Source organism: Vidua chalybeata, chromosome 1 (assembly GCF_026979565.1).
Source record: "Vidua chalybeata isolate OUT-0048 chromosome 1, bVidCha1 merged haplotype, whole genome shotgun sequence".
In the NCBI taxonomy this organism is placed as follows: domain Eukaryota; kingdom Metazoa; phylum Chordata; class Aves; order Passeriformes; family Viduidae; genus Vidua; species Vidua chalybeata.
The window spans coordinates 92,453,603-92,476,736 of record NC_071530.1 but is presented as its reverse complement, the minus strand read 5'-3'; the positions used below and the strand labels follow the sequence as shown (position 1 = coordinate 92,476,736).

Sequence of the window (23,134 nt, the reverse complement as noted above, 5' to 3'; positions counted from 1 at the left end):
AAGCAATTTGTATCCAATTTAAAAAGAAGATTCTTTAAAAGAACTAAAACCCTGAATAAATCCTGTTAATTTTAAGGAGTACAGTTTCCTTTAAAAAAGGCAACAACAGTTTCAATCAATCATTTGTAAAATTGTTTTCGATTACGATTTTGTTTCCTAATTAATAGCGGGAAATTCCTATCATAATTCTAATTTCCTAACACACATAAGATTAGCACACTGAACCTCCTGCTAAACTCCCTTCCATTTCAGTGATGATCTCCAAGTCATTTTTCTTTACATATATACTCAAAACAGGAACTGAAAAACTTTCCACAGACCTGCCAAAGTTTTGTTTACTACTATTTTAATTTCATATTGGAGATGTAAAGCAGTTTTCCCTAGTCACTTCTAAATTATCCAATTAGTTATATCCTTCTACGAAGCTACATGTTGTTGCCATCACCTATAATACAAATAATAAAAGAAAATTTTATTCTGTCATTTCTCTCTAGTTGATATCAGTGTATCAAGATAATTACTAAACCAAAACAAACCCAGGTATTAATGAAGTGTAAAAGGAACAAGAATGAATAAAAACAAAGTGTGAGATGAATACAACCTATTTTTCAATGAAGGCAAGATGGGGGAGAGAATTTAGATCTCCAGCACAAAATAAAAGGGATAAGTAGAAACATAACTGATCATAAGAAAAAAAATTTGCTTTACTTTTACTTACTACAATTCTCAAACATGTTAAATTTTATAAAGCTTAGCTTTAACTAACATATCCAATAAATATAATTTGGTTCATTTGTCAGGTTTTTTTGCCTTATTTCCTTTCTATAGTGCATGCATTGCAGTAGACACCGGTTTCTTTCAGACTAGAAAGAGTTTAAGGTAAATGGTTCTATCTCAGACTTTTTAACTCTCAGTCATCTCAAATACAGTAGACAAATCCCATCTTTCAGTTACAATCACAATGAATTCTAAAGCCTGTTGATACCAACACTATAATCTCATTGAAAAAGTGAGATTGTCCTGTAAATACTATGATGTGACAAGATTATGCTCTCAGATGAGAGTCTGAAATTTCAGTAATTGGCTGGAATACTTCTGAAATAGTAGTCTTTAGTAACTTCTTTTCTAAAAAATACCTGATATTACAGCAGAACTCTGGAATTCCAGCAATTTATTTAATGGACTCAAAAATCTCCCAATTAAAAAGTGAATAGTGCATGAAACCTGAGAAGCTGGTAATCCATACTGAAAGATTTCTACAGAAGTATAACATACACACAACTATTTTAGTACTTTTCTGAAACAAGGAATGGAAAAAGGAAGAATTCATGCCAAAAGGGATACTCCTCCCAGCTGCTGAAAGCATTGGGGTAAGAATACCTAGCATAGCTGTCATGTACCTCTGCAGAAGAAGCCCCTATTTCTCAAGGTAAGATTCCTCCACATATTCAAGGTTAACAATAAAAGTGTAAAATAAAATTGAAGTGCCAGTCACAGATGATGACAAAATATTACAGCAATCTGTCCAGCATTTATTTGATTAGTACAGTATCCTTAACAATACAGGTTCACTCGACCTGAGCAGGTTTGATGTCAATTACACTGTCACATATCTGATATCACTACTCTTGAGTGGTAGGGTAACTCTTGGAAACACAGCAAAGCATATTACCTTTCTGCCAGAATGAAATACTATTGAAGGGAGCTGTAAGATATTTGTGTACCCCCTAAGCTGCCATTTTTCTTTAAAATGCCAGTATTTTTATACAGCAGGACCAAACAAAAATTGTGTAAATATCTGCCATTTTACAGTAAGAAGACAATAGAAATTCAGCAAAGGGAAGTTAACAAAGCATAAAAGAAATAGAAAATAAGGAAACAACTTGCTGTTCTTTAAAACAGGGAAAGTCTTTGGAAGTTAAGTTTTTATGGCTTGCAGTTTAAGCCAGGTTACTTGTCCTCCTTTTCTGTGTGCACTGCCAAATGCAGCAAACACACAGCACACCAAGTGAACTGCATTTTCCATTTCTCTTTGATGTACATGCACATATTTATTGGCTATGCTTCATCTTCCATTTCCGTTTCTCAAGTCATTTTTGCTTTTCTCTGCAGCTTCATATTGTCCTCTCTCAGCAGAATGTGAAGCTCAACTGTTTCTCTTCCAGTCAAAAAAAAAAAAAAAAAAACCCAAAACCACACGCCTTGGTACCACCACATTTGAGTTGTGAAGGCTTTCTGTTTTTCCACACCTGAAATGAGTTTGATGCAAAAAGCAGCACAGTCAGCACATAATGCAGAGAACACATTCAAACAATTTCCTAATACACCACAATTTTTAATTTACACACACTAGGAAGATCTAGCACACAACAGAAGATAATGAAGTCCTAAGGTTTGCATCATTGAATCATCCAGCATTCCAAGCTCAGAATCTATAATTTTTATTAAACAGTAATGCTGCAAACTGATTCAGAAAATCTCATTCCATAATCACTAGGTTGTCAGTGACATGCCAGCCCTGTCCAATGACCTCACAAGATTAAATAGATAAAGGAACTTAAAAAATTTAGCATGCTATTATGCTGTTTGGAAGCCTACTTGGTAAAGAACAAAGCTGAAACTTGCAGTATTAGTGAGAACACCATCAATACACACACACTGCAAGTAATTACTTAAGGTTTGGTCAATTCATTATCCTTAGCTAGTCATAGACTTGACTATTTGACTTTAAACACACACACACTGAGTACTGCACCTCTTACTACAGCTAATTTCTGTCTTTGCAGTAGTGGCCATAGCAGAGGCCTGGGAATGCCCGTAAAAGGCAACAATTGGGATTGCAAGTGACAGAATTAAACACCTTGAGATTATTAGAAATTCTTTCAGTGGCCAATACAAAAACTACCACCACAACTCTTCACTAATGGAACTTCACACATAGTCAATAAAACAAGCTGTACCCTTGTGAAAAACGAATACACCAAAAATATGCACAGATGCAATAAAATGAGAACATTTTAGTACCTTCAGCAGATGATCCTTCCCTTTCTATTCTTCTGTTCTGCTGCCATCAGCTTGCTTTGCCAATCTTGCCTTGGATTCTAGCCATGTTTCCTTCTATTCTTCTGGCTCCTCCTCATGCTTGCAAACATCTTTTTGTAAGTATTTATAACCAGAAGCACATCACGATGTTCCACCAAAATCTAGCTCCTCAGAAAAGTGGAATCCAATTCAGGTGACACCAGATGTAAAGTTTATTTTCCTAGACCTTGGATACAATGCATCTTCAGCTATTACACGGCCTGGTACATCAATACACTGCATATCATCCAGGGCACAATACAAGCATCCTCTGATACACAGTGGTCCACAACTTTGTGCTTCTGACTGCAAAGATGAACTCAATAGAACTGTTCTGTTTTCAGCACTAAACCCTTCCCCTGCCTCAAGGGGGCATCACCAGCCTAGTTGCCAGCTAAAATTTTACCTGCAGCAGATACTTCTGGTCATGTCTGAACACTTATGCTGACAACCACTTTTAGGAGAATAAGCTGACCTTCTTACTTAGCCTAATATGCTTCCTATACCTACCATAAGTAATATGCTACCTCCAAAGAGGAAGCCTAGGAGAGTAGGAATGGATGTCTCTCCTTGACAGAGATTGAAAACACCTGCCAATTCAGGTCAACCTGTGGTATTCAGAAAGAACACCTCTTCTTCTGCCCTTCATTCCTTCAAAGATATAAGACAGACATAGTAATGGAGTAGGCAGTGGGTTTTATACCCCTTTTTGCCACTGACTCCCTAGATGAATTTGGTATAACTGCTTTATACCGCTTATTTTGTCTTCTCAGCAGTAAAACAAGTATTGTGTTTTTTCTTCAAACCACCTTGGTATCTACAGGGAACAGAGCTGTGTAACAGCTAAACTGCTTCCATTTTTTAAGTCACCATTCCAGGTCTCCTGCCAGCAGGTATGTAACATCCATAGTAATGCATATGAGGATGGCAATGTTCAAAAAGCACCATAAAGTGAGGTGGGAGGTTCACTTCTAGTGGGTGAATCAGAGAGGAGGAAGAGAAATCAAAACAGCTGTTTATTTCTCCCTTAACTTCAGCTCACATCTGCTTAGAGTACTACTGAAACCCACACAAACCTTTCTGTGACTAAGCACACTACGCTTTCTTTCATATTCATCAGCATGTCTCAGCCGAGACATCTTTCATCCACAGTGAATATATAAACTGGTGAAGTGATTAAAATATCTAGAATTGGAAACTCAGCAGAACTTCATACCACCAGACACATCTCATCCTGCTGCCCTTTCTAAAAGGAACTACAGTCAAAGATAACAGACTCCTAAGCTTATGATAGATTCTTGAAGGTAAAAGCACAAAATCTCAGTAAAATTCATTATCACAAACAAGCTTACATTTTACATAAAGAAATTTGCCTACTTGCCCCTAGGTCTGTTAGAAATCCTGCAAGAAGTTGTCAGTTTGCATTCCGAAAATATCCCAATAGAGCTGATAATCTAAAATTATAATTAATAGCATAAAATAAAGACTTTATAATGGAAAGGTTCATGATATACACATAATACAGTTATCTGCTGTATTTTCAAGCCCCTGCAGTAAGACTACACATTACACAAAGTGTCCTAAAATATGGCTAAGGGACAATCCCACTAAAAAAATTAAATTGCGGTCACATAGTTGAAATTAATTCCCAAACTAGCCAACATTTTCTCACCTCAGTCTAAATGATGAGCTGATCTTTGGTCGTAAGCCACCACTTTCAAACAGTTGTATATGTTGCTGATTATTTGCATGGAGCTTCCAACTAATACATATTGGGTTCCTCACAGAATGAGAGTTGTCCTTCTGCTCTTGAAGCCCTTCATCCTCTGTATCACTGGATCCATCCACCACTGCTTGCAGAAACTTCTTAAGCCTGGTAAGTACGTTCAACCTCCACTGCTGAGAAGTTACTCTGCGATTCGGGTTAACAGAGAGCATCCAGGAAAGTTTGTCCCTGCTTTTCAGTCTTTTTGAGAGTTGCTGGTGAGAAATAAGCTCAACAAAATTCTTCAACAATATAATGCTGCGGTCTGTAAGAAGAGCTGGGTATGCTTCCAATAAAACGTCCAAGACTTTCAATGAATCTTCCTGAATTCCCTCACTGATATGAGTCATGGCACTAGAGAGATGGGCACTTACCAAAGGAAAAAATGGAGCAATCTGTTCCGCTCTTATTTTTGAAGCCAAGAACTGCAGCAGGTGAACAGCTGCTCCTCTGACATTGGAATCCTTGTCTGTAAACACAGCTGCCACCTCACTTATTATACTGGAAAGGTGTGCATCAATTACAAAGGGATACTGAGACAGGAGTTCTTTGAGTCCAAGAAGTGCATTATGCTTAACCCCAGGACTATAGTGATGCATCTGTGAGAGCAGATCCTAGAAGGAAACAAACATATACACTTGCCATCATTATTATTTTAAGCTGTTCAAATTTCCTCCATGTATTTTCCGCACATTTTTCCTAAACACTTAAAAATACTGAATATTCTTACGATGTACTGCTGTTCATATAGCAAAATGTGTCTAGAACTAACATGGTATGCATTTTATAGCAGAACAATTAACAAATAATCAGAATTCAGTGATAGGAAAAACAAGATATAATGACTTGTCCTTAGGTCTCATTCTTAAATTTATGCACAACCCTACTGACTCAACAGAGGGATGACCAAAGGAAAGTCCTCTCACTCTTATTCTCAAAAGCAGAACTACAAAACCTCAGCCTGAATAGCTTTCCTCCATTTAAGCAGAGAGCTGCAAGAGACAGAAGATGACACAAAGGAAGGAAAACAAATCCACCCCACAGAGAAATACAAGATTCTTTAAAAACAGGGCTGCATTCAGATAGGCTGCTGCATTTATTTTTTCTTAATAAATGTTTTTTTTTCCCAAATTGCAGTAAACATAGTCAACCTAGATAAAAGGCAAGCAATTTTCTGTCATTTCAGAATGATAATATCACAGTATACCTTTATGTTAAGTTTTCTATTTTGCGTAGGAAGCACTCCATCTTCTTTAAGCTGCTCAGGAATTTGTATGGCCTTTGTTTTGAAGGTAGTATCAGTTGCATTCTCTAATTTAGGCTTTTTTTTCCCAACTTTTAATTTCACTTTCTGGAAATCCTCCTGACGTTTCCTTTTTTTAGTCATTCTGATTCTCTGCAAAAAGAGAATTTAATTTGATTAAATACACAACAAAAGTAGTTTTTCCATCAAAGAGCAGCAACCTCCTAACAATAGCTACTGCTTTCATTCTTTTGTCTATGCATAAACAAGTGTCCACTCCTGAGACAAGATGCTAGACTAAACAGACATGCAGACTGATTCCGTGCAGCTGTTCTTCCAGTGTCCAGAAAACATTCTGCTGCTCCTTTGGCCATCTCTGCTCTGAGAACTACTTAACTAAAAAGCATCCAGATATCTGCATCTGCCACTGCTTTACTGAGAGTTAAGTTGCTGATTTGGTTTTGTTTTAAAAAGCTCCTGCCAACAAAGCAACTTTCTACATACTCAGTTCTAGTCAAGCCAAGGAGCTCAGTGAATCGTTCCCTTTCAATTGTACGCTGCTTACCAAGTCCATGGCTAACAGCACACAGCCTGCACACGTACAATCACAGGTTTAAAGAGGCTTTCACCAATAAAAGGACACAAAAAACCTAAGAAAACTTACACTGAAAATACCAGTCTGTGCATTTAAATATAACTACAAGTAGGGGGAAAGAAGAGACCAAATGGGCAACTACAGACTAAAAAAGAAAGAAAAACAAAGACATTTTTAATAAGGCATAAAAACTGAGATATCTAAGCCACTATACTTGTAAGCTGTACAAATATACTGGAATAGAGGTAAAATTACCAAAACAAATTAAAACTCCCGTAAGTTTCTAAATAGCTTTTTGGTTTTGTTCTATCTGTTTTGATACTGAAGTACTCTTACTTCTACCAGGTTAAAAAACAAATGAACACACTGACAAGGCCCCAACAAACACTACACTAGAGATTATTTAATTCTCTCAAAAAAACCCCAGACAAACCACCATCCATTTTCCCCACAAAAAAAAACTTGAATCAAGAAAAACCCAAGCCAAAAACCCCAACAATACAACTGACTAAACCCAGAAATTTCTAAATATTCTAAATTATTCTCTTCTGGTGAATGTGATGATCATTCCTACAGCTGATTTTCCCAATGGACTTCAAGCTGAAATTTGTGCCGTACTAGAGTATTTCATATATACATCAACAGAATAATCATTAGAGAATGTTTTAAAATAAACTGTCATTTTCTATTATTTTAAAACAATTTAAACAACTGATTACACCAACATTTGACTGCAATTTAATTTCTGCTTTTCACACACTAGGTTAAAAATTATATGCAAGACCACTTTAACTGAAGTACAAATTTGGCGTAAGTAATCTATCAACTCAAAAGGCTTTTAAAAAACTTGGAGCCTGGTGCTGAAAGAAAAAGGTCCTTTAGTGTCCAACTATAACAACCATGGCTTTATAAACGTTTGATTTTTACCATATGCATCTTTTTAGGAAAGAATTACAAGAATTTCACTACTTGATATATAGAAATAGCTAGAAACCTTTGATGTAGAAGTTATTTCCACTTACAAGGCTTGCTTTTACAAGAGTAGATGTCTGGCTCCCAATCAGCATAAAACCTCCACAATACAGGTGTGCACAAAACTGAACAAAGTCAAGTTCTTTTAAAGGAGGAGGCTTGTAGAATATCCGTTCTCCTACTAAAAGCAGCGCAGCTTACCTCACAAAAAATATTCTGGGAATAATTGATAATATAAGCCTATCAATTTCCAATCTATATGTACTATGCTGTAACAAAAGATAAAATCCTTACACAACCAAAGTCAAAGTAAACACCACAGTGGCTACATAATAAGACACCAGGCAAAACTGTATACAGCTGATGAAAGTATGTAACTATTTCAATGAAACTTCTTGCTGAAACAACTGCCTTTGACACAAACTGCATTTCAGAAGAGAGGCTGTGGGAGCTGGGCCTGTTTAGTCTGCGGAAGACGGAGAGGGAATTTCATTACTGCATTTAAATTTCTCCAAGATGGGTACCAAGAGGATGGTGCCAGAGTGTTTTCAGTGGTGCCCAGCAACAGGACGAGGAGCAACGGCTGTACGCTAAAACACATGAAATTCCAGCTCAACATGAAGAAGAAATGCTTTACTTTAAGGGTATAAGAGCACAGGAACAGGCTGCCCAATAAGGTCTTTGGAGAAAATCCAACCCACCTGGATGCATTCCTAAGTCACCTGCTCTAGGTTATAGTGCCTTGGCAGGCAGACTGGACTAAATAATCTCCAGAGGTCCCTTCGAACCCTAACTAATCTGTGATTCTGTGTATTTTCACCAGGCCCTCCTCCAACAAGACTGAGCACCTAACAGTTAAGCACTAACACGGTTTTACAATCCAAAACATTAAAACCAATCGATGCAGGCTTCCTTAAACATAAAGCAGCATGCAGCACTTTTCAGACACCACTTCAGATTGTCACTCAGGCACCCTCACCTCAGGCTCGGAGAAAATATTCGCTTATAGGTGGGACCCGATGATCTTGGAGCTCAATCAACCAAATGATTCTGGTTTCACTCCCTCGCAGCTCTCAAGCGGCATCCTTAGGGAACCTCATTTCCTTGCTCAGTCAGGAAAATCCTGAGAAACCCGAAGGCAAGGCACACGCCCTAACTGACTGCTCCGATCTGATGAGGATTTCCCCGCGGGCGAGCTCTCTCCCGGCACAGCACAGCGATACTTACAGGCGATCACCTCCGCACGGCTCCCGCGCCGGCAGCGCATCCCCCGCCGCCGCCACCTGGACCGCACCGCACCGCCCGACGCCGCGCCGCGCACGCCGTACCCGAGCGCCGGAGCGGCCGCTCCTCCCGCGGGTCTAGGCCGTCACGCTGCCTTCCTCGCCGTCCCGGGACATCCTTCGGCTCGCTCCCCGAGCGCCGCTTCCCTCCGCCCCGCTCCAGTCGCTCTACGAGGCGTTCAAATAAAGGCGCGTCAGTGCCGGCCCGGCGCCGGGGAGGCCGCAAGTTCGGCCCCCGGGAGCGCCGGGCGAGGCGGGAGCGGCGGCGGGGAGAAGCCGCCGGGGGAGGTGGGGCAGAGGCGGCGGCGCGCGGCGGAGCCGATGCCGCCGGTTTCCCCGGGAGCGGCACCCGGCCCGCGGCGCGGCGGCTCCCGCTTTTCCCGCCGCCTCCCTGGCGCAGGAACGTGAGGGGAGGGCGGGTCGCACAAAAGGCGGGCGGCCCTTGGCGCAGGGGCCGGGCGAGCGCGGCGGCCCCCGCGAGCAGGGACGGACCGAGAGGGACCGCGCCGGGCTCGGGATCCCGATCCTCCTCTTCCTCCTCCGCCGCCTCCCGCGCCGCCCGCGCGCGGCCGCCCGCTCACTCACCAACCACGCGCGCGGCAGCGCCAGCCCCGCTTCCGCCCCCGCCGAGCGCCTGCCCGGAAGCGGCCGCCCACGTGAGCGGCGGCGCCGGCGCCCGCCCCGCGCGCCCAGGGGGACGCGCGCTTCCGCCGCGGCCGCGCGCGCTGGCGCCCCCTGCAGGCCGGGCTGACCCAGGGGTCCCGCCTGTGTGCCCTGCCCGGCGGGAATGCTGCGCCAAGACTTGGGCTTCGTCTGGGATAGGGCTTTGCTTGTGTACATCGTCCTCCAGAGGGGAAGAGGAGGGGCAGGCACTGATCTCTGTGGTCACCAGAGGACAGGACCCGAGGGAATGGCCTGAAGTTGTGCCGGGGGAGGTTTAGGTTGGATATCAGGAAAAGGTTCCTCACCCAGAGGGTGCACGGGCACTGGAACAGGCTCCCCAGGGAAGCGGTCACAGCGTCAAGACTGAGTACAAGAAGTGTTTGTACAAGGCCCTCAAGCACATGGTGTGACTCCTGGGGTATCCTGTGCAGGAGATAGCCCTGGCCAGGAGCTGATCTGGATGATTGCTGCGGGTCCCTTCCACCTTGGTTTACTCTCTGGTTCTGTGAAGATGCACTCCCTTCCCCTGAAGCATGGCTGCTCTGGCACCACAGCAGAAAGAAGAACACATTAATAATAACCAGTACCTAGATAAGCACAAGTCCTGTGAGGAGCAGCTGAGGGAGCTGGGGTTATTTAATCTGCAGAAAAAGAGGCTCGGGGGAGCCTTATCACTCTCTACAACCACCTGAGAGTGCAGCCAGGTGTGGGTTGCCCTCTTCTCCCAGGCAATCAGCAACAGGATGAGAGGGCACACTTTGAAGATGTGTCAGGGGTAGTTTAGGTAGGACATCAGGAGGAATTCCTCTGCTGAAAAGGTTGGACATTGGAATGGACTGCCCAGGAAAGTGATGGAGTCACCAACCCTGCAAGTATTTAAGGAAAGACAGGAGTGCCACTGTTTAGTACACGTGATGGTGTTGGGTCATGGGTTAGGCTTGATCTGAGGCCTTTTCCAACCTATTAGATTCTGTGATTCTTCCAGTGAAGGCACTGCAGAGTTAGCATTGGCATTTGAGGTTATTGCTATTATTTCACGTACACAAGGTTATTATTTCACATATAAACCATGAGGCATGCTGCACGCTTTTGTACGTGGGTACTCGGATAAAGCTTGCTGCTCCAAAGGGGTAATGAATTCCCGTATCAGAGAGTGCAAAACCCTGGGAGACCCAGGAAGACACAAATGAGATCTTTCCACACCTGTCTACAGCAATGTCTCAATTCACACGAGACTAACTCTGCAGCTGAACGTTCTAAACTTCTCATTTCTTGCCAATTATCCTGTGAACACGTTCTCCCTGCTGCTTTTTGTTAAAAATAATTTCCTCGAAGCTCTCTGGTCTGAGTAAAATATGTAAAACCTAGATGAAGTTTTACAGAAAATTCATTTTCTCTTGGTTTAATTTTTGTTATTGCTTAACTTTTACTTTTATTAATTCTCTAGTTACCTCAGAAGTCTGCCTTGCTGTTATTGTGAGAAACCAAAAATGTATAATATTAAATACAGCCAACAGCATTGTTTAAATATTATCAGTAAAGATAATGTCTTTTTCTTCCTTACTTTGCAGTACTGGCCCAAGTAAAACATTAAAATGTATTTTGGAACAAATATACAGTTTTCCATTACTATAAGAATACACCAAGCCATCACAAAACAGAGGCAGATACAAGAATAAGATAATACAATGCGTTTTCAGCCTCTATTTGCACCAGATAATAAAGGAAAAAATAAAAATAAAAATAATTGTACAGCTGAATGGACTGTGTTGGACTGTGTTCTTTGAAAATGTTTCCAGAAGCATACACTTGCTGACTCTTACACAGTTCAGGTTTCTCAGCAGTCTTTGAGAGGTACAGCAGCACTCTGTAGCACACCATTCAACCATTTTATGTCAATGTACTACAGATTTAGGGGTCTCTCCTTTTTCAGCATACTCCTCCTGCACTCAAGTAAAAAAATCCACCTCAAATCCAAGTTATTTCAACTTTATTGTAACTTCATTTCCACTTGGAATGATTCCATAGTAAGACAAAAAAAAAAAGCTGTCTCAGAGATGGCCATTTACAACAGCTGAATATTCTGGTTTTGTTATTTTAATACAAAGATTGTTCTGCATCTTGAAAACAAACAGGAAAAAGGTGTTTCTATTTTTATTTTCAGAATTCAGAATTTTTACTGATTAAGTTCACCTCCATTAAGCAGGCATTAAAATTGTTCCTATACAGAGTAAATGAACTGTAAGAACTCTGGTTCCATCTCTGCCTCTGATAATAACAGATTTAGATGCATTCCAGAAATTCCTCAGAGTTTCTTTAAAACACAGTGTTTTAATTTTTCTGTGAACTGTTTTCCTTCCTGGGTCTGTTCATATAATAAAACTCATAGATTTTGTTGCTGCTTTCTTTGTTACCCTAGTTTTACTGCATCTTGCATTCCATGGTATGAAGATGTGAAACCATCAGGATGAGGATTCTCAAATTCCATCCAGATCTCAAAAAAAAACCGTAAGTTAACACTAAAAAGTTCATTTACCATCTGGCCCCAGCATGTCTAAATTACACCAGTATATGGCTGCAAAGATGAAGAGCTTTAATTAGAACCACGGAATGCTACCCAGCATCACAACTGAAGTGAATTTTAATCACTTTAAAAAAATATTTTTTCCCAAGCAAACTAATTTATAACCATTTAAAACGTTTTTTCACCCTCCTACAAAAGTAGAAGTCATTAATATATAGACATGTACATTCATTCAGAACCAATACTACTTTAGCTGGAAAAAAGTTCATGTTAAAGGAGCCTGAAGGACAGCGTAAGCCAGCTTTCATTTTATTCTCATTACTGGCAGGATAAAAGACAAAAGATACTTTTGCCACCACATCAGTGCCTCTTAGCCAGAGCCTGGTTACACCTGTTGGGATCTATCTCTAAAATTGCAAAATATACCTAACTTCTACTAACTTTGCTGAGCTTCTACGCTCCCTAAGTCAGCTATAATCCAGGCACTTCTCATCTCAGCATAAGACTGACAGCAGTGCCTTTTTATTATTATTTTTAATCTTATTAAGAAAAAAATGTGGAGACCTGTTCATAACCCTTTTGTGGGAAAGGATTTTTGATTAAAAAGGCTTTTTAGTCAGTCCCAGCAGCCACAGGGAATAACTTCCAACCATTTGTTGTAGGGTGAGTTTGTAGTGCTGAGTGCAGTAGTTCATTCTGCTGATAATTCTTTGTAAAAGAACCAACAGTAAGAAAAGTTCAGACTGTCAGTGTACAGTATTTAATAATACTAAAGAAAGCAAGTTACCTGTTTTAAAAAGCTGTTTTAACACAGAAAGAATGAGCTTTACAACCTTACCACAATACAGAACTTTCAGCTAAATGGAAAAATAAATAACAAGAATATCAAAACCAAGTTATTAGTTTAATTTAAAAAACACTGTACAAAACTTAAATGTTACAAAATAACTCCACTGAGGTCAAATGAAGTAAAACAACAAACTTACAGAAAATAAACATTGCTATATTATCTCTATTAAGTACCATGTCACTGTGTGCTGCCATTGCTTGGTCCCCTCAGAGTTCCACTTTCAGTCAGGATCCTTATAACATTCGGTATATCAATTCCTTAGTTAAAGGCAAACAAACAAACAAAATCAAAAAACAAGCAATTTTATGATAAAATTCATTTAAAAATACATGTTATACCGAAACATTCAGATGCTGAATTTTGGATCCTTCCTTCCTTATTAAAAGAAAAATACCTTAACGGAGAATAATCAGTATGTGCCTGAAAACTGTAAGCTTTCCTACAATGTACTCATGTTTAGTGTTCTTTTTTTAGCCTTTATGAGGTTACACACTCTGAGAAGCTTAGAAACATACACATAAAGCTTCTGAAGAGAGAGCAGTAGCTGACTGAAGATGTGGGAAGGTTTAATAGCTTACACTTATTAGAAAGTTGTAAGCAAAAGGGAGACTGCTTGTCTTTGATTCATTATTATTTCTATGTTACTGGGCAAATACACTTCTTTCAGGAACTGGTAAATAAAATTGTAAATAAAATTGTTGGTATTCACAAAACTAGCATTTCTCCACTTACAGCAGAGAAGATTCTAATTTTCTAATAATATATTTGGTTTTAGTTTACTGTCTCTTGCCATGCAAATATTATTATGCAAAAATGAGAGAAGATTTTTTTTAAAAATCAGCAATTATTAATGCCTTTATGGGAAGGTAGCTATTCTGAATTACCATTCCTAAAATTGGATCCTGCAAAAGTTAGAGGGTGGGAAAAAAAGAATTCTCTTCAACCCTCCTTAATACCTCAAAGTTCTTCAACCCATGTAAGTCCTTAATATTTCACAGAGCTAATAAATTATGTTATGTATATGTTTATATATGTGTATGTGTGTGTGTGTGTACATGTGTATGCAAATTACCTCTGAAAGCTGGATTTGATGCTACTATTTTGTGTAGGGTATCAGTAACTTCCTCAGCATTCATGTTTCTTACACTTTTCAAAAATTCCGTCGTGATGTTGTTCTCATATGCTGTTTCCAAAGAGCCAGTTGAAAAGTTCTGGGGTTCATCTTCATTGGCTGGTAAGAACAGCTTAGCTGATGAGTCTAAAGAAGGGAAATATTGTTTTTCAGTAAGAGAGGATTCTGAAGAGCCTTCACTACTTCTTTCACTAAATAAGGCTTTTCAAAGCAAGCATTTCCGGGCTGGCACAGCAGCATTGCTGGTATAGTTCACATTTGACTTTGCTACACTTTCAAACCACCAAGAGTCAGAAATGCTGTCCAGTTTTAGAAAATCATGGAGAAACAAGGGTGGGGAGGTAGATGAAAGCTATTTCCATTACGCTTACAAAAACAGAATAAAAGTCTCAAATCTCATATATTCAAAGTCACTGCAATTTTTGCTATTGCTGTTGTAAAAATTAAGGTTTTCAAAAGCTAAACTTCCTAGAAAAAAACAGAAAATTGACACAGTACAGAAAAAAAAAATCACACAAAATAGCTTCACTAGCATTCTGAGTATCTTGCCTTTCCAAGCATAGGAATGTACTTCCTAGGTTTAAGAAAAACAGCCATTTGTTTCTATCAGAAGAAAATTACCTCCAAGAAATCCAGGATTCTTTGAAAAAAACTGATTAGAAATACTGAGGCCAAGTAGCTGGAGTATTCAGGTATTAAAGAGAATTATCCATCCTCTACCACATAACTTTCTACTAACATCTTGATTTGACTAAACCTGCAGGAAACATCTCCTCCATCAAGAAGGGGAAAAAATACTGGGGCAAAAAAAAAGAAGCCAAAGCAACTTTGAAAGTCTCCTTAGAAACAGCTGCCTTTCAACTGACAGGAAAGTCAGAGCTGGTACTAACTCAATTTCTCCCCAAATCCTACAGTTAAGTAGGATAAATGTGTTTTAATAGTCTCCTCTTTCTAATATTAGTAGAGGATGGGGAAAAAAACCCAAAACTATTGATTTAAGCTACTTGACTCTGGCTTTAGTCTGCTTTTAAGCACTGCTTTTAGAAAAGCAGGAAGAAAGGCTTACTATCACTTATGCAAGGTTAGGTGTTAAGATTAAACCACATTAAAGACTTCAAAGCCAACATTACCAGTGTCAGACTCATTAATATCTGCTGAAGTGGGGACAGGCTGTTCTGTGGAATATTCCAGTGCTGCTTCTCCATTATATCCAGCACCTAAGTGGTCCTATGAGTTAAAAAAAAAAAAAAAAAGTTTAAAATCTCATGAGGACAACCACTTGGAACAATGAACTACTACATGTTTAATGATCACAAACCAAATAAAAGACCAGTATTTCTGCTACGAAATCTGAAAAAGCTGGTATTTCTTTGCAAATCAAATGGCTAATAACTTCTATGTATACACTGCCCATCATACCTCTCTATGTCTGAAGCTCTATTTTAGGAAATGAAGTCATACTCATTGAGCCTAATTCTCAACTTGTCAGATCTAAAAAGGAAGCATTTTATACTCAGAAGATTTATCTAAAAAATTACCAGCTGAAAGATCACAGTTTAGAATACTAACAAGGTCTAATGTAGGAAAACATTTTGGTCTTCCACACCTTGTAGGTTGGAAATTATTTCAATTAGAACTTCATTGTTTTGTAACATGTCAGCAGCCTCAGAAAAATGCTCAAAACATCTCCATATGTACTGCCTATGTAAAGGTAAGTCACAAGTAATAGCAGAGAGGGGGCAAACTGGGTTTCTAATAATGGAAGAAGAATCTCTTTCTGAGAGATCTCAGAAAGAACAGTCCAAAGACTAGGACCAGAAGCTGTATAAGAAAAAACATTCATGTCACTGATGTGTGACAACATGGTGAATAAAGTGAAGCCTGAGAACAGAAAAGGGATACAAAACAGGATCGTTATGCAAGTCAGTAGAGATGAGAAAAACTTAAGTCGGAATTAGAAAGGGGAAAAAGTAGCAGAAAAACTTAGATGTAAGGAAAAGTATGGGAAATAAGTGACAAGATGATTTTTAGTTTCTATCAACAATAAAAAATAAGCCAGCACTGTTGAACAGAAATTAAGACTCATCAACAGAAAAGCTAAGATTTTACCCTATCATCACTACCAAAATTTATGTATCTAACGAGCAAAATTTACAATACAGTCTCCACAGCATTTTTTGTTTTATTGTATCATCTATAATAATAAAAATGCACAATCACAGGAATCTACAGGTTTGTAGAACAAAACCAAAGCAAAATCTGCATTACTTTGTTTGCTGCAGCCTGCTGACGATATTCCACCAGTGCATTTGTAAGAGTCTGTGTAACTTTCAGGATAAATGAAGCATCATCTTCATTCAATATCTCAAAACATTGCTAGGGAAAAAAAAAAGAAACAAAACAACACACCATAAAACATTTTTTGTCAGAAAAACTGAAGTATCAAAATTTATAAACAAACCTGCAGGCACCTCATTTTTTCTGTGTCTCTACCCATCTGTCAGACTTGGATGGAATTACAAAGCAAATACAGTTTTTATTTTTAATCCCATAAATTGGGGGAAGGAAGGTAGAATGAAAGAGAAACCTAAGAGAAGGAAGATGCAGCTACCCAACACAATAATTTGAAAGGGAGTAACACAAAAATATGCCTGGAAATATATAGAAGATAATGCTTTTCCTTAAGTATTTTGATCTCTTGCCAAGATGCCTGCATACAACTCAATGTGTATACCTTCCCTGAGGCAATATAGTCATAACCCATTTCTCTGGATTGTAGCAAAAAGCCAGAATGCTACTGACTTTAAAAGTACATGCTGCCTTTCCTTACATTAACCTTCTTTTCCCCTAAAAGTCTGAGGAAAAAGCAGTCTTGAAGTTGTGAAGCTGTACTAGGGAAGCAAGTTCTAGCACCAATAGCACTCACAGAGAGAGCAACATGTGTCATCCTCTTGTCTACACCAAGAAAGCTCTGCTGAAAACTCTTTCCTGGTAACAAAGCAACAGAACTCCAGGTGTGTCCTAACAGCTCAAGGTTTTCTGGATTAGAAACAAACACCTCTAAACACACCAGACAATGGAAAATAAGTAATAGAAACTTAGCATTAAGTTCATAAGAGACAGCGTAACAGGGACTGTATTACATTTTTAACACTAATGGTATTTCTGTGTCCTGGTTTGCACAAGTTATATTTAATGAAGATCTTGTCAAAAGCTAGCTGGAATAAGAAGAGCAAATTGTGGCAAGGATATTTTTGCTATGAGGTAATAAAAGAAATATAGTACGGATAATTATTGGACAGCTTTACAAAATATGAATAGCAGGTGCAAAAAAGATACCTGTAAAATTACCTTTCACCACATAACAAACCTTTGAATCCAACAACAATAGAAACATCAATGCAGCTTTTGAAAAAAATTACTCTAGATGCAAAAACAAACAATTTTCACACTTTCCAAAACAGAACATTGTTCCAATCACATTCCCAACAGTCTTCTTTTCTTCTCAGAGGACAATCATACTAAGAAAGATGATGCCTCAAAACAAATTCAAGTTTTATTAGCAAGGTGTAAGCTCTATACCTAATAAATTCCTATAAAAAAAAGAGGACAAAACCATTTTATCATAGTCAATAGTGCTTAAATTACATGCAGTAGATCAGTCTAGCAACTATTCCATAGAGTTTGTCAGTGCTTTTATGGAAATCACCATTTCCATATGCAAGATCATGACTGTTGTTGATACATCTAAAAACTGGAAACTGACAGTTTTCCACTCTTATTGTGTTAGTGCTGTGCATGTGTACATAATACACGTTTTCAACAACTGAACAGAATTCCAGTGTTCTGACACGTTAGAGACGCAGATTTTGCAGTTATGGCACTCTGGGCCAGGGTGGTGGGAGAGCCCCATTTTTAAATACACAACTTGCATCTTATGTCTTAAAAATCCCTTCTTTCCTTTCTACATGTCTCTCATATTTGTCTCCATTCTGCTTCTTCTGTTACTGAATTGCATCTTTCCAAATTCCTCATTTGAAAATTACAGACCAGTTATAGAAACAAAGGAGAAATAAAGTTTAAAAAGGTCATATTACCTCAAAATGTAGTTACAGACTGAAGCTAAGATACAGTTAAAAAAAAAGAATTTTCAATGCAAGTAATTTCTCTGACAGTAAACCATTATTTGGCAAAAACAAATTACAGAAGCTTGAAAATTAATAGACACATTATAAATTCAGTGACATTTATTTTTTTCTGAATCCTGCCTTCTGGCAAAATGGTAATCTGATTACCAGACTGCCTGCATTTTGCCTTTCATTACTTGCTACATTTTAGACTTAGCAAATCAGTGATTTCTTTTTTAAGTTTTTCATTTTTTTTCCCAAAACTTATCTTGTAAGGTTAGATTTAACACTCACCAAATAACCCAACAGATCTTCTTGACTAGTGAATTCCTCAGGATCCGCTATAAATTCTTTCTGTTTAACATAAAAAGAAAGAGGCCCTTAGATCTATTATATGCAGCACAGACAAATAAACAATCATAAGTATGGTTACTCTACAATTCAAATTGTTTGTGCTGTTATGAAATGTGTACATAGGTTTTCATAACAAAGTAGGAGAAAACCTTGTTGTTAATAGTAACTTTGTAGCTAATTTATTTGGAATAATATTGAGTAAGCAAACACCATTGCCAATCAAATATTAATTATTCCCCCAACTATTTGGAAACTGGAGTAACCCATTAACAGAAAAATATTCACCTGGCCATCCTTGTTTTCTTCCTCTGATTGTTTATTAGTCTCACACCTTAAAATAGAATAAATAAAACATTCAGTTGGCTGATTCAGCAAAAATGTGTAGCCAGCCAATAACTGATAATCAGTTTAAATTCCTGATACACTACTACTACAGTAGTTCTGACACACTCTGAAAGAAAGGTCACATATTATTTCCTCAGAAAAATCCCAGTCATCCCAGATCATCATAAAAATTATTTATGCAGTTTGGGTTTGTTTTAGTGTGATTATCTAGCACATAAGCTCTAAAACCCAGAGTTAATAAAAAAGCTTGACATTGGTGGCAATTTAAGATTTTTGTACACATTGCAGCAAGACAAGGCTCCTAATTACAGATGGATTTTTATCAGCACTTCATAAACTCGCCTTTAAAAAATTCAGCTATTAAAAATTAGTGTTTTACATTGCAGTCACACAAATAGTGGACATAAAATGCCCATATGGATAAACATTCCTGTGCCATATTTGTGCTGTTCTGCCATTACAACTACTACAGATACATTCCATCCCTTTGCAAGCCCAGGAACCAGGGCTGAGAGTGGCTGGGTGTTTCTTAAATTAACCAAAACCATATGACTGCCAAGCCTAAGCCCTCTTCTGCCTTGAACTGTTTCTTAGGAATCAAAAGTTTAGTAAAAGCAGATGATGATAAAATAATTTGCATCTTCAGATGACCATTTGTTCAGAAACTTAACTACAAAGAAATGAGGACTCATAGAAATTCTCAAACAGGCACTGCAGAAACTTTAAGTGGAAAGAAGTTGTCAATGAGGATCTGATCTTAATTCTTTTAAGACACTATATATTGAGTTCATGTCTTCTCAGTAGTCTCAAAAAAAAATAGTAAAGGAAGAAGCTGAAGCCCTAATTTAGTAACTAACTTCCAAGTCAGTCTCTCACTGAAACACCCGGCTGCTAATAGTCACCCAGAATCCATCTGAGCCAGATTAAAAGAAAACCATTAAGTGATATTCCAAAGGAAGCTGTTCTTAAAATTTAAAAGTACAAGACTGCACAATGACGATCAGCACCAGGTAGAAATAAACCTCAGCATCTCCAGATGTGGATAGCTGAGCTTTTATCCATTTCCTATTCTCCATGTTTTCACAAACTGGTTCCAATTCAGAACTGTTAGTTATCTGAAGGCCAGTAAGTAAACACAAAGATTCATAAACCTGCACTTGAATCTGGTTTCAACTCATTGTTTTCCATAATAGTTGTTCCACAGAAAGGCAAATCTGAAAAAATGTACTTCAGGAACATGAAGATTTCTCCTTTAACAATAAACAAGCAAAAGGTGTTAGCCCTCCATGTCTGGAAAAGATTTACTGGTTTAAAGTTAGAACACATTGCAAGGGAGCACAATTAAGAAAAAAACCCAAGTAACTAAATTGTTGGAACAAAAGTCTTGTGTTTGGGTTGATGCCTGTATATCCCTTACTGAATGCCCTCCTGTGGCTCCTGGTGCTGCATGAAGATGACCAGTGCTGGAGATGTCCTCCTCACACAAAGGCTGGCATTTACTCAACTCACAACTCTGTTACTAGTAAGATGCTCACAAGCAGCAAGCACAGTTTCACCATTTTAGAACACAGCTGCTCCTTTGAAACACTTATTGTTCCTCCACTAAATCATTTGTAAAGGAGAAACCTCAGCTGTTTCCACTATTACTGATTGTCTTTCCCTTCCAAAATCAGTTCACATACCACTTTAACAATCTGACAGTAACCTGTAACAGAGGCAGTTTTAAACCATGAGGAAATGTTCTTTTGGAACATTTGAGCAGCACATGACAACTATACCTTAAGGATAATAGTTAAATACAAAAGCCAGCTGCATCCAGAGCAAAGTCTGAGGCTACTTTACATACACCAGGTTTTCTGTCAATTACAGAAGTTTACAGCTGAGCACAAGTTCAGAAGACATGGATTTTACTATGCAAATCCAATAGACAATTGGCACGCACAACATTTTCCTTTAAGTTAATTTAAATGGGTTTGAAGATGGTGGTTTTTTTCTTTTACCATTCTGAGTTGTTGCTTTTGCTGCTTTCAATAGCATTGTTAGGTTCAACTTTTTCATCTGGTTTTGTCTGTTCTTTCTGCCTTTCTTCATTCTCATCCTGAACATTATTTTCATCTAAAACAATAAAAAAGTATAATTAAGTAATGTTTTTCCAGTGTTTTAACTTTAAAAATATTCTAAACAAAGAATATTTCTAAAGACAACATCAATAAAACCTAAAGATGGAAGTAAGGTATCTTATGAAGAAGTAAAGTAAAAATTGAACCTAAAAAAACAGTAGAAGTAGAATGTTTTCTTTACAAACACTAGGATAATTCCTTCCTTTACCACAGATCCCAAGGCCATCCACACAACTGTGTAAATTCACCTTTATAACTCAGCTGTGGAAGCCATGAACAGACACATATAGTAGTAAATAATTCATACACCAGTGAAAGTTAAAAAAAAACAATAAAATAAATAATTTTCCCTCTTACCTTGCATAGGGTCTGTCAGTTTCCCATCTTTATTATCTGTTTTTCCTGCATTATTAAGGGGTGCGTTGACATGCTGAACTTTAGCTTTTGAAGGGCTGTCCTCTGCACTGAGAGCTAAACAAACATGTTTGAAATGTAGCACAATGGACATAATCTTGATAGAGGGTGGTTCTCCTACTGCACTTCAATTTCACCTAGCTCTGTTTCTATGCAATAGTACTTACAAACACCAAGAATAATTTTATAAGCATTATTATGTGACACTATATTAAATATGAGCTATAAATTAGCAACAAATTTTAGAATATTTTATAGCCTGGTTATAATTACATGCTTACATTTCCTAAAATATGTAAATACTATAAATGTAGTAGAATGCTACAAAGTCACATGCAAAATAAGACACATTAACCAACAGATTACAGTCAAGAAATCCAATTTGAATAGGACTCAACTTATTTCAGACCACTTTTAGATTCAAAATGGCAATTTTTTCTCTTCAGAGTACAACACTGCTAATCTAGATGATCTCATTACTTCTATTGAGCTATTTTAAGGTCCCATTTACATGCTAATATACATCAAAATTAAGTACATTCGTTTTAATTCAAATCTTTATTTTTCAGGCAATGCAAATCATACAAAAGTTTAGCCATTTCCTCAAGTGGCATTCAGTCATACTGTCTGTCCACCTGGACAACACTGTACTACAATGAATTTTAAAACATTAAACTGAGTGAGAAAATCTCACAGATACCACATTCCTACCATTTTTTGAGTATCAATGGCAAGTAAAATAGAAATTTTTTCTTTCAGAAATAAGAGCTATAGGTGTGCTTTAAGAATTCTGTGTGGATTTCTGTACTGCAAATTAACTACTAGCATAAAGCCTCAGTCTGCTCCTTTTGTCCAGTTCACCAAAATACTGGTATCTGGCACTGCAGAGACTACCCTGGTCTGATTTATATCAAAAGATGACCAAATTAGTAATGGAGAGTTTGCACCCCACTGAGCACACTTACATTCTTGCCATTTCCTTCTCACTGTTGGAACACCTGTAACAACCTAAAAATAAAACCCATTTATGTTATTTTGTGGATAATATTATTTCATAGATATTTCATCAGCATTAATTTGTATTTTTTTAGGAATATATGACTAGTAGTGTAAAACACGTGTGTGTAAATCCCTCAATGGATATTAAAAAAGTCAATAAGTTAGTTACCTGGACATTTATTTACCATAAATAAATTTCTTCTAGAACTTACAAAAAAAAAAAAAAAAAATTAAACAGCTGGTTTCAGAAGATGTAGCAGTAAAATTAAACCAGATTATGCACACTTTGTTTAAAAGTTCCTTACATCAAGAATGGATTCCTATAGATGTAATAAACTACCTAGAAAAACAAAAAGGTCTAAAAAAAAAAGATGGAAGTAAATATTTCCATATCTATGAACATAAATCTCAAGTAAAATAAACAGTCTCAAGTCAAATTAAAATGTTGCTGCCAACAGCCAGCTGCTTTTCTTTTTAAGTAAAGGTTAAAAAATGAAGGACAGACAGAATGGATTTGATAATCTGAAATCTCTCCCTTCTACAGCATTCATTCCTGACTTGATCTTCTAATACTTGTTTTTTTTATCAGAAATGGGTAGGACCAGAGCAGGTTCTAATCCTTGAACTTAAGTGTGATAGTATCACACAGAAAGAAACACAAGTCTCT

The 23,134-nt window shown here is 38.0% G+C and overlaps 2 protein-coding genes across 10 annotated transcripts in view; both read right to left on the bottom strand.

Moving 5' to 3' along the window:
• TEX10 (testis expressed 10) overlaps positions 1 to 9,539 on the bottom strand; it is a 54,348-nt gene extending 44,809 nt beyond the window's left edge. Inside the window, exons 1-4 of one of the 6 annotated variants that reach the window (XM_053958166.1) lie at positions 9,525 to 9,539; positions 8,884 to 9,107; positions 6,054 to 6,242; positions 4,754 to 5,460 (exon numbers count right to left, since the gene is read on the bottom strand). In XM_053958166.1, coding sequence (XP_053814141.1) covers positions 4,754 to 5,460; positions 6,054 to 6,233 — 887 coding nt within the window. In that variant the 5' untranslated portion in view covers positions 6,234 to 6,242; positions 8,884 to 9,107; positions 9,525 to 9,539. Of the gene's footprint in view, positions 1 to 4,753; positions 5,461 to 6,053; positions 6,243 to 8,635; positions 8,780 to 8,883; positions 9,349 to 9,431; positions 9,473 to 9,524 lie in introns of those variants that run through there. The other 5 variants (XM_053957998.1, XM_053958083.1, XM_053958339.1 and 2 more) reach the window with 5 other exon arrangements.
• Positions 9,540 to 11,575: 2,036 nt separating this feature from the next.
• LOC128790745 (uncharacterized) overlaps positions 11,576 to 23,134 on the bottom strand; it is a 20,661-nt gene continuing 9,102 nt past the window's right edge. For 3 of the 4 annotated variants that reach the window (XM_053947806.1, XM_053947824.1, XM_053947812.1), the window contains 9 exons: positions 22,434 to 22,476; positions 21,412 to 21,525; positions 20,935 to 21,049; positions 18,875 to 18,920; positions 18,530 to 18,589; positions 16,377 to 16,484; positions 15,239 to 15,335; positions 14,049 to 14,234; positions 11,576 to 13,233 (listed from right to left, as the gene is read on the bottom strand). In XM_053947806.1, coding sequence (XP_053803781.1) covers positions 13,154 to 13,233; positions 14,049 to 14,234; positions 15,239 to 15,335; positions 16,377 to 16,484; positions 18,530 to 18,589; positions 18,875 to 18,920; positions 20,935 to 21,049; positions 21,412 to 21,525; positions 22,434 to 22,476 — 849 coding nt within the window. In that variant the 3' untranslated portion in view covers positions 11,576 to 13,153. The remainder of the gene's footprint in view (positions 13,234 to 14,048; positions 14,235 to 15,238; positions 15,336 to 16,376; positions 16,485 to 18,529; positions 18,590 to 18,874; positions 18,921 to 20,934; positions 21,050 to 21,411; positions 21,526 to 22,433; positions 22,477 to 23,134) is intronic. The other variant, XM_053947817.1, reaches the window with a different exon arrangement.